The 20,214-nt window shown below is 47.2% G+C and overlaps 1 protein-coding gene across 1 annotated transcript in view; it reads left to right on the top strand.

Annotated features, from left to right (window-relative positions):
* LOC122377795 (adenylate cyclase type 5-like) overlaps nt 1–20,214 on the top strand; it is a 51,846-nt gene that overhangs the window by 17,822 nt on the left and 13,810 nt on the right. Inside the window, exons 9-15 of the mRNA XM_043358222.1 lie at nt 1,542–1,692; nt 5,570–5,655; nt 8,394–8,547; nt 8,846–8,943; nt 9,330–9,414; nt 15,708–15,824; nt 18,775–18,978. Of these exons, the coding sequence (XP_043214157.1) occupies nt 1,542–1,692; nt 5,570–5,655; nt 8,394–8,547; nt 8,846–8,943; nt 9,330–9,414; nt 15,708–15,824; nt 18,775–18,978 (895 nt within the window). The remainder of the gene's footprint in view (nt 1–1,541; nt 1,693–5,569; nt 5,656–8,393; nt 8,548–8,845; nt 8,944–9,329; nt 9,415–15,707; nt 15,825–18,774; nt 18,979–20,214) is intronic.

The following is a 20,214-nucleotide window of genomic DNA, read 5'->3' as shown; positions in this document are numbered from 1 at the left end:
AGACGATGTATTATAAAGCCCAGACTATCAATATCAACCTCAAGTAATGGGAATGATATCTTATACAGAAAAGGCTAGCAACGCATGTCAACTCTCGATTTTATTTCATTATTTTGACTCAGGCAGACGTTCACGAAATTGCAGAAGCAGACTGGCTTTCAACCGAACCCACAGCGCACTTGAAAGTCATTATGGACGTTTCAAACGTCTTACCTCCGTCATCAGCAATCAAACTCCTCGATTTTTAATTAATCTGCGATATTTGACGTCGTTGCAATGCTGAATCACCGCGAAGTTAATAGCTGTAGTGGTTGCAGAGTTTCGCCAGTTTCATGTAGCCTTCCAGCGGCATCACTCTGGGATACGGCGACAGTCGGCACAGGGCTTACCCAGAACAGGATAAATTGGTCGGTCGATTCCCGATGGCTGGCTGCCGCTGTAATTGAATCGTTCGCTGAACGCGATCTAATTGGTGTCTACATTGGAGTGTTTGGGTGTTTCTGCGAACCTGAAAACGGCACGTCAATAGCGCGCCCTTACACCCTTGGGTGAGCTAGGCACAGGCCACGTGATCTGATGTGGTCGAATAGGGGGACTGACGTGCAGTTAGTGGCAGCGTTGTCATCTGCGGTAGAGTAACGTTTATCTTTGTGAATTATGCCTAGGAAGTCTCATAAAATGGCAGTTCCATCATCTGCGTGAATGAATTTGCTCGAATATAGATGAAATTAATTGATTGCAAGGATGTAAGAAAGGTGCTTTACTCATAAGTGATTGCAATTTATAATTTTGTTTCCATGTCAAACGTCTCTTCAACTCGTATGCCACTGACAAATGCAATCAATGTATTATAAATTCTTTGAACGTTTACCTTCTTGTCCAGAATTATAAGTTCCAAGTAAAAAGCAGGCTGGAAAGAAAACCGCTGTGTATTTCCACCCCATGGCCGCTGCGTTCCATCAGCCCGGCGGACGCTGCAACGTTCCGTGCCTGTGAGGTAGGCTGACCCGCCGTACCGTCGTGCTGGGCGGGCTAGTCTACCCTCTCAGAGACGGGCGCCGCGCCGTCAAAATTACTTTACCACTCCGCGTCGTCCGGCTCGTTTCGGATGGAAAAGGTACTCGTAGAATGGGCCGGCGTCGTATAGTCATCAGAAAAGTGGTCGTCAGCGATCGTGCAGCACAGATGAGCCAATTTAGTACGATGGTGCTCTTCAAACAGCATGCCAGCAGAATAAGAATGCAGTCCCCTGTTGCTATTATCGCCGGACATTTCGACACTCTGAAATGAATAGGCGGAATGGGAGACACAATGGCTGCAAACTGTTCACGCTCCGACCCTGCGAACTCATTACGCTACGTTGTTAATTGTTGAACCATGTCCACTGTCCTTTTGTTTTAATAATTTGTTAACCATCAAGCATTTGCTTATTAAAAGAAACGCCAGATGTTTTCACCACTTGGCATTTACACACTAACGTTTGCGTTGTCAGTCATCCCGTTTCAAAAGCTCTCTTATTGACCCGCCCTTTCGTTTTCCAGACGAATCCACATTACCAAAGAGACGCTGGACTGTCTGAACGGGGCTTACAGCGTGGAGCCGGGCAACGGACGGCAGCGGGATGCCTACCTGCGTCAGCACAGTGTCGAAACGTTCCTCATCATCGCCGACGAGGCCAACCGATACCAAACGGTGAGATACCTATCGATACTAATCGATGCCAGACGGTGGATGGACCTATCGATATTCACCGATAACAGACGGTGAGACACCCTTCGATGCCCATCGATATCAGACGGTGAAATAACAACCAACCGATACCAAACGATGAAATACCAACCAAACCATAGCAAATAGTGAGAAGGTAGATTGTGGCACAATGCGAAAAAAATGTCGAAACTGGACGGTCTGAAAGTTTTTCGCTAGTTGACTTCCCGGCACAATATTCATCGAATGTGAGGAATGTGTGATTGACACCACTCCATCCATGATTGAAACTGTGCTGCAAGTTTGTTGGCAGTCCCATAGAATGCAATTTTCCATTACTAGTCCGGGGTTTTCCTTTCAAATGTCTTTCTTACTAGCATTTTTCAAGATCTCGCAAGACAGTGACGTGATGTGCCGGAATTACATCATTTATATACACTGAGATTTGCCACAAATCAAAGATGAAAATAGCTTGAGTTGCAATTTGTAGCTTATTGATTAACAGTCAATATCATATTGCGAGGCATTCAGCGATTTATTGGGTAACTTTGACGAAGGGTACTAGATGACATGACTTATGAGTGCTGAAATGGCAAAACGGTGATGTATGGTGGCTCTGGCAGGGAACATCGCGAGGAACTGAATTGAAGGAAAGATACAGCGCAGCAGTGATTGGATAGCATTGTCGAATGCGTCATTGCGTGACTTCACTCTGCTTGTTTGGACGGAGCTGTGTATTTCGAGAAATAATTGACTGTGCTGAGGCCCCTTGAATCACTGTAGGTATGAAGGTTTGACTAAATTACACACAACTCCCTCTTTATTTCACGGCACCCAGCTTCCCCAAAAAAGATGAAAAGGCGGTTGTTGACTTGTTGTAAACTAAGATACAACAGGAAGGCTTTTATTCCCCTGTTTGTGGTGGTTAAAGCGCCGTTGTTGAAGGTTTTTGCCTTGTTTATGCACACTCTTGTTCATTCAGCAAAACATCGAAACTCCCACCGACCACTAACAAATCAGACCGCCATCTCAGACACCTAGGCTATCAAGTATTACCTGGTGGTGTACATTGAATCACTATATTGCATTCAATATGGCTATCATATGAAACTTAACTTTTTGAACTCATATCATGGATTTCTATCGAAGCTGATTCCTTGGATCATCTTCGTGCCTGCTTTACAAATGTTATGCAACTGTTTGAGTGCTTAGGCCATTTCAACAACAAACGCGTATCATGAAGCTAAAAAAAAAAAAAATACAATGGTGCTGAATGGAGTCAATGAACACCTCAACCAATAAACTAAATTTGTATGTTAAAAATTACATAAGGTGGTCTGGAATGCGTCTCAAAGATGACAAAACCGTATTTTACCGTTAACTTCTCTGTCAAAATGAATCGCTTACCTGGGTGTACGAAAAAAGAAAGAAAAAAGAATGAAGACATCTTGTGTTTCTTTTGAGCAAAAGTAATCACATATTTCCACCTACTTTGTGCAGTCTTATAAGAAACACAGATTAAAATGTGCTACCTCTTAGCAGCTACCTGGAAGCCATGCCAATCTCATCCCACCTGTCGATACATTTTAAGACTGAGGAAGAGAGACAAACTCATTCAGGACATGTTTCGATGAGTTTACGAAACTCATCGCCGTAAAGTGGACTACCAGGAAATGGTCGTAATCCCGCCTCTCTCGCGCCGGGTCGGCGGCCGACACGCCGCGTCGATATTTCGTTACGGAGACATCGTTCTGCTACCGGGAGCGGATCGACCCGGGACGCTTCATCCAGTTGGCGCGCGGCAGCCGCCCGCAGCCTTCTGCTGAGAGATGGTCGGCATACATCATCACCCTCCGCGGCCGCTCTGCCTCAGCAGCAGCACATTTCCCAGCTCTGCCTCAGCAGCAACACATCTCCCAGCTCTGCCTCAATAGCCACATATCTTCTGCAGCTCTGCCTCAACAGCCACATATCTCTGAGCTGTGCCTCAGCATCAACACAACATCAGCTTGCATACATCAGAACGCAACCCAGCTCTGCCTCATAACATGCACCTTACCAGCTCCTCAGAACACGTCTTCTAGTTCTGTCTAGTAACCTATGAAGACATCTACCACCTCTAACCCTTCCCAAGCTCCATTGATTACCCTCCCTCTTTCCCAGCCCTACCAGCCCCCTTCCCAGCTCCAGTGAGCGACACTTTTTCTCCGAAGCTTATCACCATAGTTCGCTGTTTGTTGCTACAAAAAGGCATCTCCCCTGATCCTTTCTTGCCCAGGAAGCCAACCGCACCCACACCAGAGGTCGGTCGCACCCTGGAAACACTTTTGGTCCGCGCGCGGGCGGCCCATGCTCCCCGCGGCGCTGCTTCTTATTAGGCATTGGCTGAGAGACGCTCTATGAATAAAACAGGCGCTCTCGGGGACGTTTGGAGAGTGGCCCATCGGGTGGCAGGGTCTGCCAGCACTCGCGGCAAAACGTGCCGCAGCCCGAGCGGCGGGATTAGGCAGACACGTCGGCACCGAGTCTGCCACAGACTCGCGATGAATATTATATTCAGATGTCCTGGGGACGACACTGGGTTCTTGGAAACTGCTAAATTTGTTCTAAGGCTGTGTTCATATTCATTATTTGCCAGAAGCAGTTTTTACTCTGCGTTCAAAACCTAATCTGGGAGCTGGTATTTCCGAGAACATCAGGCGTGATGACGCGAAGATTCAAAACCTTTAAAACTATAAAAGCATTGATGCCGCTCCACCAGATATAACTTTGTTCACAAAGTGTGACGAGCTGTGTCTGAACGCTTTGAATTCCTAATAAAAATGTTACACTCATTTTGTTCACCACATCAGGAAGACGAGGATCTTGGGGTTAGTGCAGGTTAAACGATATAATTCCTTTTTTGGTCAACACGAAGCAATCATAGGTCATTCCTCAGTCAACCCATTTTGATTCAAATTTTGAAAGGACTGCTCGATAACATGATCTTGAAATCGCGGTCCATCCAACTCCCTCCCTCCCCACGGGTGTCCGTTATGGAGCCGCTCATGGCGGTGCGGTGCGCGGGTGTTAGGTCCGGGAGGAGCTCAGGAGGAGCGGTGCGGCGCGCGGGTGTTAGGTCCGGGAGGGGCTCAGGAGCGGCGCAGCGCTCTTCAACGGACAGTCAGACACCCATATTGCCGGACAGCCGGTCAATTGTGATCGGTGGTGCACCACTTCATGTATCGATCCGGACGGGGCGGCGCGGGATGAGTTGTAGGCACTTACATGCGTTTGCAGCGCATGTGTCCTCTGGTGGACAGACGTTCTGTCACGTCGCTGCAGCCTCTGTGTGGACAGCAACCGGGCGTGTGGAAGGCTTCCTGCGTCTGCATTACTCAGTGGCGATTCGACGGAGCATGCTAGAGGGCAGTTTTATACATTGGTATAGACTGGTGCACTAGATCATTGCATCACGCAGGAAAACATTGTCTTGAAAATTTGTCTAGACATATATCACTATATATCGTGGTCCATCAGAAACAGGATCAGAAACTCAAACATTTGACAACGCGTTACCTTCTTCGTTATAAAAAAGATAGTATAAGGTCATGTTTCACATCTTTGTTACGGCTGGAATGGGCTGACAAAAATAGTTCCTTGGCCTGTCCTTAGAATAAATGCCAGGCTGTATCGCATTTGATGACTCAATCGACAATCAATTCATAGAGACTCCGTTACTGTTGCGAATAATTTGCCAGGAGAGAACACAGAAATGAGCTGAAATGTAGTAGCTCAATTTGTGCTTTTATAAGTGTTCAACATCAATTCCGTTATAATGATTGGCTATGTCTACTGACTTGACTTCCCTCTGTGCTTTCAGTCCAAAGAGAGGAAGTCGGGGGCAAACGGCACAGTGTCCAAGGAGCTTAGAACCATGGGCTACGCCGCAGGTCACATGCACCAAAAGTAAGTACGGTGATTACTGCAGCGTTGGATTATCTATAATTACAGAACAGCCCGAACCATCTCCGGCCTTCCAATAAGAGCTTGTCAAATGTTCATGACATAATTGTTTTCTATTCACGGACAAGCTTAATTGACCTCAAGTGCCTAAATCAAGTGAATAAACATCACTCACGGTCTTACAACCGATGCCCAGTTCCAAATCCGATCGTAAAATTGATCTGCTTATTAAATTGTCTGCGATAGATGACTCTTCGCTTTGATATAAATTAAAAATTAGCTTGAAGATATTAGAAATTCAGTTAATTAATGAGTTCCGTACCTTCCTGACGACCATGATCTGGCAGGTCGAAATAGGAGCACTTTACCCACATTGCGCAACCAGCAAGCACATGCTTAGTTAAGTGGCTTCCAATACAAAGTTACATATCGTCGTAAATCGAACCAAATTTACGTATCTGCCTAATTAAAAACAACGCTATCCAATATCCAAGAACCTGCAGAGAAGGCTAACAAATGTGCACAATTTTAATATTAATGGTAGTCTAGTAAAGCACATTTCATCTTCCCGGATGTCTTAAGCAGGAGTCTATTTTCCGTTTGTTAACTGCCATTCTCATCATATCCTGTTCACATGCGTGCTTCTAGAAACTACTGTATTCTTTTTGTCATTAAGATGAATTGCTTTACGACTGTTCAATGAAGCAGTTACTCTGACTCGTCAGATCCAGTTTTATTGCTAACGTTTGTTAAGATTTATGTGTGGCATTGCAGCGGCGTAAGCGACTTTAGTATCTATAGCTGGCAGTCTGTCATTGCTAGAAGAAAGCATCTATTGGGGGTTGTTCACTACATGATAATTACATTTAAGTTGTTTATCAAAGGCCTGCTGCTTTCCAGCATATTCCTAGGTCAAAGTACAAGACTGTACTACATTCAGCTGCGCTAGAAAACGTTGGTTATTACATAAAGTAGAAAGGAAGCCATTCGTGTCTTTTTTACCAGGTTTAGATCCTGTTAGGTCAGCAGGTATCAGGAGAAATTGAGCGTGCAATGTTGGGGCTATTTGCTAGACATACCTAGGGGTTACATTATAAGCGATGTTTCGGTTACAATCCACAATTTTGGGTCTGAGCATGGGGTTTAGTTTGTTACTTATATGTACTAGTATATGTGGTAATTGTTCACGTTTTCATTTCGCTTGTCCTCCCGTTCAGTGACAACGTCGGGAGTCATCAGCCGCTGTGACCTTGAGAGTTGACTGTTACTATGTGAAACTTATCCATAGTGACCGCGAACCAAAGTTTCCATCTCGTCCTTTGCGTTGTTGGGAAGTCTGCCGCCATCGGTGCATAGTTTGCGCTCCGTGCGCGTTCCTCTGCCGGGGTGTCCGTCCGTCGCGAGTGGTCAGTCCGGCCGGCCACCGTCCAGCGATCGATGGAGGCAGTGTCGCCAGAGGGGAGCGCTCGGCAGAGCGGCGCGGCTCGCGCTCCGTAACCGGCGGCGCCCGCCGTCTCCGCCGGCCATTCATCCAGACCGGACCCGTGTCGGACCGCCCCCCAGCAGCGTCAGTGGCCGGCCCCGGACCAGCAGACGGGCCCGGACCGCGCTCATCCGCGGCCGGCCGGCCAGCGCCGCCCTGGCCCGGTGCCAGACCTCCGCTTCCCTCACCTCCGACCGCCTGGGCAAGACGCCTGGATTTTTTTCTTCCAGTAGGTCGGCGTTTCCCCCGGGAATGATATCTCGGCGCGTCGCGTCCGACGATCGGGCGTCGTCGCTCGTCGCGTCGCCCCCCGCGGAGAGGAGGCGGCACACCTCTGGGGCGGAGACGAGCGCGTTGTGTCCCCGGTCTCCGGAGACTGGCCTGACTGGAGGTAGCTCTCTGTCTCTAATAGGGCGCGTCCCTCCTCGGAGCCGGCGTAGGCCGCAGCAGAAAGGAGGCTCTGTGCCACCCAGAGAGGGCTAATGTGACACTGTTGTGCCCGTGGTTTTTCCCAGGCGTCTGCTGCCAACACCACACATTCACGCCAGAAGTTCTTGTTGGGGCTTTCGCCTAACATACATTTATAAATTACTATTATATACGATTGAATGCAGGCGGCGGACTTAAGATATTTTCACCCTATTTACCCGGTCGTGGCGAAGTGGTTTATTGTCGCTTTCTTCCATGCTTCGCTTTGATATCTCGGGTCTTAATTTGCTGTTTGTGGCGTCAGACCTGCGACAAACTAGTCAAATTGAAAGGCATCTTTGCCTGTGGTTTGTGAATTTCGGTCCCCTAGCCAACTCCGGTCAAAAGGCGTCAAAGCTTTCAGGTGAACGAGCCAGGCGCCGCTCGCGCCGCATCGTGCCTTCTATGCCGCCTGAGCCTCGCTCGCGCCTCAAAGCGCCACAATTGATTGGATCGAGTAGCCACCTCTGTATTCAGATGCAGGCTAGGGAAGTCTACTGACACTACTTTTCAGCAAATATCCGTGTCTGGATAACTTGATTGCACACTCAGCTAAGCACAGGTCCGCGTCAGATGATGTGCTGTCCTCCCCTGTGTATTTCTGCATGAAACAATACTGCATTCACCGGACTGAACGAACTACAGTATTCTACGGTTTTCCACCGTGCACCGGTCCTGTTGTCAGTCGTAGCAGCTGACGCCCACTGTTGCTGCTGTCAGCTCTTGCTTCTGTCGCCCCTTTTTACCGTTGTTAAGCGTTGTTACTGACGCCCACTGTCTCTGTTGTCAGCCGCCTTCTGCCGGGCTCGGAGAAAAAGACGACGGCTGAAGAAGTGGACGACTACCTGGCCAGAGCCATAGACGCCCGCAGCATCGACAGGCTGCGAAACCAGCACTGTCGGAGACTGCTGCTCACCTTCAACTCACCACACATCGAGCAGAAGGTGGGCGCCGACAGACGCGCCGGAAACGGGTGTCTGCACGGGGAGAGGGTCCAATGCGCCGCGATAATGCTTCACTCTACATGTTTTGGTTGCTGCAGCCTGCAGGAGCCTATATTCTCATACCAAAAATAACTCAAATTGAGTTTTCATGGTTATAGTGTGATCGCTAAGGGTTTAAAAAATGTTTTGTCCATGCACTGCGGCACAATTGTGATTTTAATGCGTCAATAATGTAAGCATGAGTATTTAAAGACTAAAATTTTATAAGTTGGATGACAGTCGGATTCTCTGTTTTCAGTATTCGATAAAACGCGACAAGCTTTTGCCCGTCTACTTTGTAAGCGCATTTATCATCTTCGGATTCATCGTAGCTGTTCAACTCATCGCCGTGCCACAGTGAGTGTTTCTTCTCGGTTGCTGCTCAGTCGCGGTTTGGGAATGTTCCATCACCGCTCATGATCGTGCACCCACTTTACTTAGCATAGTCGGTAAGCCGATCAGGTCACTAAGCTCCCCTCCGCATAACATTGCATTACGTACCAGCTCTCTTCATGAGGGTTTCCCCAAATGCCGAACTGTGTGTTTGAGAGAGTTGTATCACGATTATTGGTTTGTTTGCATAATGTAGACAACGTTGATGATAAGAGAAAGAGCAAATCCTATTCTACAACAAAGTGATTGTTTGACACTGCCTAGGTGCAACACTCTGTGCATTCTTTTTCGTCATAAAATACTGCTGCGTTTTTCGACCAGCTCCCAATTGCACCAACATATTTCCGCAGGAATTTCTTCACTCTCGCGTCATTTTTCGTGGGCGGTTTTCTCATCATCAGCGCTGCCTACCTGGTCGTAGCAGAAAACTGGAAGGTGAGTTATACCATCACAGCCTGGCCTAACGGACCGTGCCTATCATCACAGCCTGGCTGACCGTGCCTAACTGCCACACTAACATATGTACTGAGGGTGTCGGACCATGCCTATTTCGTGCCTTTGACCTACAGCCCGGGGATAGGGCCATATTTCAGATGCGCAGACAGTTCTTGATGGACACATGCGGTCCGTGTGGCAGAAACAGTAATTATTTAGGAGACAGGGACAAATCACCTGCGGTGCAGGGGCTGAATCGTGAAAATTGCCAGCTTCAAACCTTTGTATTCCAAATACATTTCCGTTACGTGCTCCTCGGGTCCCAGTCATTTTTACCGCCATGCATTATTTCCAGAAAGCATATACCGAATCTAATATTTACCTTCATAGTCATAGACTACTGTATTACTACTGATATTGAGAAGTCTATGACATGCTTTTTCCTAATGCGCTCTAAAATTGGGTTTGCTTCTTTCAGCAAAACTTCAGCAACACCACCTAAAACTAAACTTATGCAAAATGACAGCGTGTGGCAGCACACAAGCATTAACAGATGTTGCAGTGTGCCGTGCCGTATTTTGCTCCTATACAGTCAGTCTTAAAAGTACCGCACAAAGTGTGGTGGATCCAACAAGCCTGACCGAGGAAGGACTGCTGAATTTGAGTCACCGGAGCAATGGACATCCTCGTCCATTCCCCAGGTCAATTGGTTCGGTGACTTTCAAATTATAGCAGGCCCTTCCTCTGTCAGGCTTAATGGATTCACCGTTGCTTTGCGCGGTACTTTTAAGACAGACTGTACAGTGTGGCCGTTGACGCTGGATCTTAGACAAATAATTCCCCTGTTTTTCAACGAATGTGAGCATGCCATGCTCCACACACGTTAGGGCCAAGGGACGACGAATGCTTTTATACGGTGTGATGTTATTTTGTCACTTTATCCTGACATAAGAAGTTGCTGTCTATTTCGTTTCATATGAGTGCATAGCTGATAACAACATTCATTCTGGCTGATCAATGTTCTTTCAGCCTGGTTCTTTTGAACAGCATTATAGCTTTTGTCAGACGACTGGTGAGCGGACGTGATATGTTAACAAACAAAATAAGGTCATCCGTTGTCAAAGGAATGGACGTTTCCAGTATTACAGAAGTGAATGAGTTTGATTTAGGCAACATTGCTCCAAATACCAAAAGAACCAAAAAGGTCCAAATGTAGTATTGTCTTTTAATAATGCACTTCTCAGAGCATTAAACTAGTTCAGCATCATAGAAGATAAGATCTGCATGATATCAATGCCACTCATGCACTGTTATCTTGTATCAGCACTGAAAGCATCAGCACTAGGAGTGTTGATGCGCATAAAACTAAAACATCTTGCATCTATAATTACACAAGTACGGTATAATAGTACAAGTGTAGTATAAGCACAGTATGTATATAGTGCACAGTATAAGCCCAGTAAAATTATACAAGCTTTTTAAGTGCTTTTAATCGGCGAATGGACGAAACCAGAGCCAACGCTTAGTTGAGATTGTTGTACCTGACCTTTAGAGACCCTGCTTCACTCAACAAGTTCAACAAGTTCTGCTTTTTCATATGAAAGACGGAGCTGAGATGTGACGCCAATCATACAATTATGCTATTGAGCTCCCAAATGTCGTCCTATGCTTCTTTGAGGCTGGATTTCCATTATTTACAACAGCCGACAGTGACCAAAGGTTGAAAGGAGTAAGACTGAAGTGAATTATTGATAATTTATCCATAACCTTCAGCTAACTGCCGCCACCCCCCCCCCCCCCCCTCCTACCTCCTCCAGGTCGAGGAGAGGGTGACCCCCATATTTTGTATCACGAATACTCAGAACGTGTTAGGAATAAAGATTTGAAAGCTGGCATATCTTACTTTTGATTCCAACCAGATCTTGTGACACTAACCGCAGTTTAGGTCAGGCTAGGTCACTGACCTGACATCGCTAGTGAGTTTGTACCTATGGTCCTAAAATGTCGCTAGTTCGCGACGCCCTTACTATTCAAGGAACGTTAAGCACTATAGCAGGGATATGTAATTGAGGAGAAGTACCAAGTTCCTGAGCGACTCACATATTCATGATTGTTTATAAGGGTCACAGAGGTCACGGTGGTCACGTGACCTCACCATTATATTTCAATGAGAGAAAGAGGAAAACTGTTCAAACTGTTCTACAAGATCACTCGAGACTCACCCGGGTTCGAATTGCTAAATGCCCGATATGTGATACTCCTGACAGGGCTGGTTATCGGTTGTTGGGAACAGCTGTGGGCAGCTAAGTGGAACATTCGTGTCCGTCTGCGTGAGCTTGCTGAATAAACGAGCTGCTAAACTTTAACAGGAACTAAACTCTGCATACCTTATTCCTACAAACCGGAATTTCACGATTGGATAGTAAAAAGCAGGGTTTACAAAACATATTCTCCTAAGCGAGCTCTGGTTTCGCCAATCCGTACTCTGCAAAACTTTGAGCTGAATTTATGTAGTAAATTCTCCCACCCAATGCCCAAGAGATCGATGGGGGTTAGGAATTACGTGACAGTGCGCCGCATATTAAGAGAGGCTTTGCCTCTGAGCCGCATGCTCAGCGAGCGAAATCTGGACACCGTTCATTATGAACATTATCAGGATGAAATCGCTGTGCCTATACGAATCAGGGTTGTCTCCGGACGACGCTTCTGTCAATGCTCAGACATTCCAAGACTCGCATTTATGCATTCAGTGCAGCTCTATGCAAACAACGGAATCGTCGGTCTCGGCCTCCATTGACGCTGGCTGTTGCTAGCTGCCGCCGAGTTTCCGCTGGGGATGAGCTCCGCAAATGGCCGCTGATTTATCCAGAGGCGGTGGCGATGTGTCAATGGGGACCGAGATGACGAGCCCTTGTCGTGATACAACGCCCAGTCGTCCGTGACTTTCATCAGCAGTTAGCGCTTTTCCGTTACATAACTGTGATGTATTCAAGAATCGTTGTATTTGTAGACATCTTATACACGTTTGCCGTAGACGGAAAATCCGGTGCAGATTGGGGATGAGTCATCAAATATTGTTTGCGCAGTCAGTGACTGAAGCAGTGCCATTACATACCACTTATCAGTATGATCATTGCCTTGGTTAATTTCATCCGAACATCCGCAACACTATTCCTCCTGTTGACGAGCAACCATCTACGCAGTGCGCTTTGTGAGAAAATGAACACGCGAGGACTGATCGTCGATCCTTAGGTAACTATGGTAATTGGCCTGTAAGAAGTCAACAGGCAAGCTGACCGTGATCCAACCCCTGTTTAGTCTCGTCGATCTGTAGGTATTTGTTGCGGTAATGTCGGCGTATGTGGTTTTCTTACGCTTGGATGACGTCGTTTTCTGTACAATTTACGGAAAAAGGAGTTGCTGTACATAGGTATTCACGCTGTAAAAAGTCAGCAAATGTGTATCATTGGTCAGTCGGTAGTCCCGCACAGCCCCCGTTACTCCGAACTGATCAGATTTCCGATTGGAAGCTGATATTACATTATCTTGAATGTTAGATAGCGCCACTCATGTGCAATTTCCAGATCGTTCATTCTCAATTGTGGTGCAATATTAGGTAGACACTATGATTTGATGGACCCACACAATCGCTTTATACACACAAGGCACACATACAACAGACGCAGACGATCCGATAGAGGGTCTTGGTGGCTTCTATGTAGAGAAGACACTGGAGTCTCGGGAGCCCTGGTGATCCTCTCAGATAGGGACCCTAACGGTCTCCTCACAGGGACCTGAACGACCTCCTCACAGGGACCCTGACGGTCTCCGCACAGGTACCCTGACGGTCTCCTCACAGTAACCTGGCGGTTTCCTCATAGGGACCCTTGCGATCTCTAGAGGAGCCGCTAAAGTCACAGGCACGTCACCATGCGGCCGTGACCTGGCAGCAGTTACGAAAAAGGCGGGCGGTGGCCCCTCCGAGGATCGCGTAATAGCCGCCATTGCAGCGAGCATGGTTCCTCCATTCTGAAGATCCGGTGTCCTCAATGACCGCACTGCCATTGAAGATCACGTGCTATTCTGACCATCCAGCTTGCGATGCTGAATAGGCCTGATATTTCTACCTATTTTTTTGCTAATGCTGTGTTAAGCGATGCTAGGAAAAACTCAGTTGCAAAGCAATTAAAATGCCCTGCGTTTCATACGTCCATGAATTTAGGTGTGGCGCGAGGAGAGAGAGAGAGAGAGAGAGAGAGAGAGAGAGAGAGAGAGAGAGAGAGAGAGAGAGAGAGAGAGAGGAGAGAGAGAGAGAGAGAGAGAGAGAGAGAGAGAGAGAGAGAGAGAGAGAGAGAGAGAGAGAGAGAGAGAGAGAGAGAGGAGAAGATACGAGCAGATAGAGGAGAGATTGTTTGCTCGGTCTGATTTGGGACAAATCGCTTTCAAAGTTATTATTAAAGATTTAATCGACATCTTACGCATGGACAGGACGCTGTAAAGGGGCATTTTTTATAGGTAAAGGCAGCGTTCGGGTCACAAGGGCCCACGCACTCACAGCGGTCAGCCCCCCCGACGCACAGACGACCCGGTCGGACGTGACCGCACAATCGCACCCCCTTCCGGGTTCGCTCGGCGCACGAACGTGACCTCTGCCGAGCTCGTTCATTCACGAACGTGACCCCACCCGAGCTCGTTGACCTCGGTCGGAAGCAGTGTTCATTGGTGGATATTGCGCGCTTCGACATGCACGTTTACCATGTATGCGTCTGACATGTATTAATTGTGTGAGCATCCCCGGTGCGCAGATTATTTCATTTTTAGTCAGCATATTTTCAAATTTTGTTATATCCTTATGTTCTGCTGGTTTTCATAAAAAAATAGTGATAAAGTGGTTCACTGGAGCAAAAGAAAGGCATGTTTCAATGAAATTTAGTTCTAGAAATAGTTTACTTAACGTGCAAGAATAATACAGCATTGCAAGAATCCTTCAATGTAAACCATACCCTGGCACTGCAGTAGTTCTCGTCTCCCTACATATAAAAGTAGCGTGGGACAGTGGTGGAGTTTTCCTGAAGCAGCTTTGGACTGTGGTGGGGCGCTGCAAGCGCGAGCCTGTGAAGAGTGGCGACAAACGGACGACACTCGACGACGCTCGACGACGTGCGGACGCCGCTCTCGACGCCGCACGTTTTCCCGTTTACCGCCGGCGAGTCTGATGGATCGGACCAGCGGCGGCTGCGGGCTCCCCTTCCAATTCGCCGCCGCCGACAGAGTGCGTGTCTGGGAGAGGAACGGGACGCACTTTGGGACGACGTGATGCAATTGTTTGCGCTTCTTCACCATTGAAATGCGATGGGAGGGATGCCGATTGTCCTTTTTGGTATACAGCCCGCATAGTACCTCCATTCAAAAACAGTCTGGATAGGTTTGCAACTAAAACTTAAATGGCATTGCAATGACGTACTGTTTGCAACTAAGTTATTGCCACCAAAACCACTACATCCGCCATCATGCACCATTAACTATTACCACTATTCTGCCCCATTGAGTGAGCAATAATATATTCCGACACTGATGGAAACTTACGAACTAACATAAACATCAGCGCTGGCTCATAAATGGATGCGGACGCTCGCTGATAATGCAAGCAGTTTTTCTTGCTTCGTTCTTTGTCCGTGTTCAGTAAAGCTTATGGAACCGGCACAATATTATTTCCACCTTCATGAGCTCTTGCGTTGTCCGTTAAGTATCGTAATGGATGTTTAGAGAAGAATCCAAATATTAGTATTTACCGACGCCTTACGCTATATGGCATCAATCACCGGCGGGTAAACATCAACGTAATGCATCTGCGGCAGCAATGATATCTCTCTGGGAATATTGTTACTGGGTGACATGAATCAGATGGATGTAGAATTGTAGAACAATCACCACCCTATGGCTAGTTGTTGGGAAGGCCAAAAGTTTTATCAGATATATCACATTCATTTATCGACTGCTCTTTCCAAGGATCCGGTGCATGATATAAGGAAAATGGTGTTCGGTGTAGTTTTCCTTTACTTTGTGATTTGCGAATGCTCACCATTAATCGCATTTCTTGTTTTGCATAAAATATTGTATTAAATCGGGTCAAAAGTTAGATGATTTCTGACCAGAAAAAAACTCAAGGTTAACTTAACTATGCTGTAAACTGTAGTGTAAAAACTAAAAATAATAACGATTTCTTACCCAATGTAGCCGTGAGCTCTGCTGATATCCGTGCACTTTGTGACAGTGAGCTGGTGTGTTTTCAGTGCTGCCCGTCGCTGCTGCGCCGTCTCTCGGGCCAGCTGGTGAACCGGCGGGTGCTCACCCAGGGCCTGTCCGTGCTCGTCGTCTTCACCGTCTATCTTTGTGCAATACTGCCCGTGGTGAGTAGATCTGTGTGCAATACTGCCCGTGGTGAGTATACCCGTGTACAATACTGCCCGTGGTGAGTATACCCGTGTACAATACTGCCCGTGGTGAGCCTATCTGTGTGCAATACTGCCCGTGGTGAGTCTATATGTGCATTACTGTCCGTGGTGAGTAGATCTGTGTGCAATACTGCCCGTGGTGAGTCTACCTGTGTGCGATACCTACTGCCCGTGGTGAGTAGATCTGTGGGCAATACTGCCCGTGGTGAGTAGATCTGTGTGCAATACTGCCCGTGGTGAGTCTACCTGTGTGCAATGCTACCCGTGGTTAGTTTAAATGTGTTCGTTACTGCCCGTGGTGAGTTGAGAGTCGTCACGCCGTCTTTTACAGTATGTTTGCACTGCACAATGCTGCAAGTTTACGCTCTCGCCGTAACAAAGACTCTCGGTGATAGAAGATTATCATCGTTATCGCCAGCTTACATAAAACCCGATGCTGCTCCTCTACATACTCTGCATTAGCGCTATGTTTGGGTCCGATGATACAGCCAATTTCCAAAGCCTTTCATTTTCGGTCGTCGTCGGATTCTATCTCGCTTCCGTTGTCATATGTTAACCCTCGCCGGACCTATTGGTTTTCTACATACGCGCCGGCCGAGGGGGGGGGGGGCGGGTACGACCCCCCCCCCTCGCCGTTTCGCCCCTGGTGGAGCTAGCGCGTCGCGGAAAAAACGAGCGTGTGCGCCGTTACGAGACGCAGAGATTGGTACCCAATTTTAAGGTCCTAGGTCAACCGGTGACCTCTGAGGTCAGGTCAAGTGCCCCAAGGTACGGTTCAGTTTTTGGTGAATAACTTCGCAAAAAACGGCCGCAGAGCGCCGATTTTGGCAGCATCGTGTTCGTCTCGCTCAGGCGCGTCGAATGATATACTTTTTGTCCGGGTCAGGTCAACTTGGGGTGTTGACCTCAGGTCAAGGTCAGGTCAGCACCCCCAGGTCACGAAGTTGGTCGAAAGAGGTCATGTCGCATATCATTCGATTCGGCAGGTCTTCCTGAGTCCATTGGTGGCTTTCCCGACTCGCTAGCTCAATTTGATCAAGAGTTATTGACGAAAAACTAATATGACCTTGATGACGTCATAAATGACGTCACGCAAGGTCAACATTGCAAAAGTGACGCATCTAACCTTGCAAGGAGTGCATCAAATCACGATTCTGTGTGCTTGAGATAGTTGGAGATCGTTCCCGGCGCCAGAATAGCAGTTTTCATTTTTCCCCATTGACTTATAATGGTGAGGTCACGAAAATGACCTGACCTCATATGACCTTTAGGAAAAATCCGAGATATACAAGTTGTGGGACTCATAATGGATACTAGATCCTGCAAGTTTCATTTCCCTGTGACATCTCCTCTGGCAGTGAGGGCGTTGCGAAGTTGCGACATCTGAAGACCGTGCAGAGGTTCACTTATGACGTCATAGGTCAGTGACCTGACCTGACCCAAAAATGCGGTTGGTGTCAAAAGATCCGGCTTGGATCAAAGGTCAGGTATGCCAAGTTTCAGCTCTCTATCGCCAGCGTGTTCGGAGCTATCGCGAAAAAACCCTATGGGGGGGGCGGCACCCGCCCCCCCCCCTCGGCCGGCGAGGGTTAATAGGCTGGCTTTCGTTGTTTGATAAACAGGGCGCTTGATGAGATTCTCGTGTTCTTTTTAGCGAAACAGCCGACAACTTGAGTTCGGCCGCCGAAATTAGCCAGCGCGGCCAGTTTCCCGACGTTGATGCCGCAGTCTGCCCTAAGTTGATGTTTGCCTTGGTTTTATGCTTCCGCCATGTCTGGCCAAAGTTGGCGCTAAATAGGCCGATAATTAGCTAGCATCTCTTGGAAATGGGTGACCCAGTTCGCGATATAGTCTATCTGCAAATGATTTAAGTGCTATTTTCAGATTTGTTTTAATGTTTCCATAGGCACCAATGGAAGTTAGTCGCTGCAACCCTGTGTAATAGGGGAAGTTGGGGCAATGCCGGAGTTGGGGCAAAGCCGAAATTCGAGATATTTCGAAAACCGTAAGACATGGATGCCACCTGTCAGTGATGCTCTGAAGCTTAAGTGACTACAATTATCGCATGTTTGTTACGAGTAGTCATACGGAATACTTCGGCTGTGAGGGCGCCAAGAGCGTTTTCAAGGTACGCGTTCCTTGTACTACATGCGCCTTTGAAGCTGCATTTCTTACTCATTATGCTACCGTTTGTCTGGCCAATTCGGTCAAGTAATCTTAAGCATGTCTTTGCATAAGTGTGCTGCCTATTTGAAATTTATACGGCACGTTGAAAAGTTATGGGCCTGCAAATCAAAGTATGGCTGGCTGGGGTAATGCCGAAAACGTGCAATTACGCACGTTAAAGCACGCTACGTGGACTTAACTGCTGTAGAATAGCAACGCGAATTTTTAGTCACACAAATTACACTTTCAACCGACACAACGGCCTGTTACCTATAAGGAATGATTTACCTGGCATTTTCTTATTATATCACACAATTATAACTTCCAGTGTGCACCAAGCGTCCTCAAGCTCTTAAAACGCGTGTCAGCTTTGATAAATTATGGATAAAGTTTGAGATAAAGTGGCAGAACATCAATGTCGGCATTCCCCGTAGATCATTTCTCCCATTTTCGGCTTTCCCCGCAGTCCGGGGCAACGCCGAAAAAGTCACTTCTTTGATATTTTTAGTTTGTGCGCTTAACGGTATGCGAATTCATCAAATGCGCCTGGTATGTTTGAAAGGCAAAAGACTGGCCTCTCGAATGACGCCAACAAGAATAGCTTATGTTGTCTAGCTTGCGTGCTAGGGGCGTCAGAAAAAAAGTATTCGGCGTTCCCCCAACTTCCCCTATGTAACGTGTATGCTTGTTTACCTACTTGTTAGTCCATCTTTCGATTGAATTATTTAATTTCCGGCAGTGTGTCTTCGACTCAAGTTCATTGAAGTTCTGTTCCAACGTAACCACCAAGTACAACCCCATGCTCAACCTGTCGGCGGTGATCGCGGACGACCTCGGTCGGACCAGTGACGCCACGGCACGGTCCAATGACGTCATAAGCTCTACCAGCCAAAGCGTCGTCCCGACCGACTGCCTGCCGGCATCCAAGATTTATTTCCCCGAGGTAAGTCTGCAGCACCACGGCATACGTTGAGAACAACACAAGATTTGCAACACCATCACCGCATAACACGGCGTAGCGAGATAATGCGGCACTTTTCTATGAAGATCCAGTATTTAAGAAAAAAAAGTAAGCACAAAAACATTGAAATACAGTAACAAAATAAAAAGCACCACAGACGTCATTGATGTGCACCTAAGGCATAACTGTATTTATTAATTGGATAGCCATTGATATGTTTATTCCTCTTTATCGCAAAAAATAAGGAATGGTTTATCGTCACTCTAATGGATATGCCCAGATGATCAGATGAGCATATAACTGCGCAAGAACAAGATTTTTATGCATGTGTCAACAAACCCTGAAAGCGGATCACTGAACAGTTTCACGGATGCGCTTCTGAATGGGGTCCATTGCAATCCAGGCCTGTTTCGACAATGGGGCCGGTTTCCGTGAATCCAGGCTCGCTCGCTTGCATTGCGTTTCTGTTCGCCGAAATGTAAGCACACTCTACATCTCCGCGAATCTCATCAATAATGTGTCAGGGCGCTGTTGGGAGCCGCGCCGCGACCGAGGGCCGCTCTGTCCGAACAATGGCCTCGGGCGACTGGGTCACGTGGCCACCCGCCGGTCACGTGATCGGCAGCCGGGGAGCGGTTCTCGCAGGCCAGTGGCGCAGTGAGGCGAAGCGATAGTCGAACATCACTTTGTAGGTGGACTAGTTACTGTGAGCCGATAACTGGAACACGTTGATGAAATGGATGAAAAATGTGAAAATCATTAATAGTAATAAACGAAGTCCATTACTATAACCGCTTCTATTTTAATTTTTGAGATTTTGGTTGTCAATGATTTAAGCAGCACCTCATAGGACTCGGCACATCAATGCATATCTGGCCTTCACTCCATTGGACGTTCATCGATAAGAGGTTTCACTTCTTGTGTTCTTCATGTGTAGCGAATATGGCGGATCATGGACATCTGTAAGCTGCCACCCTAGATGTATTGGTTGGCAAAATAAGTCTAGAATTATGTCAACTCTCACTGCGGAGGATTCTGATCATGTTGAAGAGGGATGAAAGCTATAATTACAATTTATTTCCAAATGTTTCAACTGCTAAGTAAACCCTTCGGTGTTTGTGCTGATATGTCCTTTTTTACCAAATACAACTGCATAGGACATCTGAAAAATGAAATAAGACTGCTCGTCCAACGAAAGTCCACATCAGGACGTCGCGT

The sequence above is a fragment of the Amphibalanus amphitrite genome, unplaced genomic scaffold (assembly GCF_019059575.1).
Source record: "Amphibalanus amphitrite isolate SeventyFive unplaced genomic scaffold, NRLGWU_Aamphi_draft 000051F_arrow, whole genome shotgun sequence".
NCBI lineage: Eukaryota > Metazoa > Arthropoda > Thecostraca > Balanomorpha > Balanidae > Amphibalanus > Amphibalanus amphitrite.
Note: the sequence above shows the minus strand (reverse complement) of the source record. Positions and strands in the feature narration are given on the sequence as shown.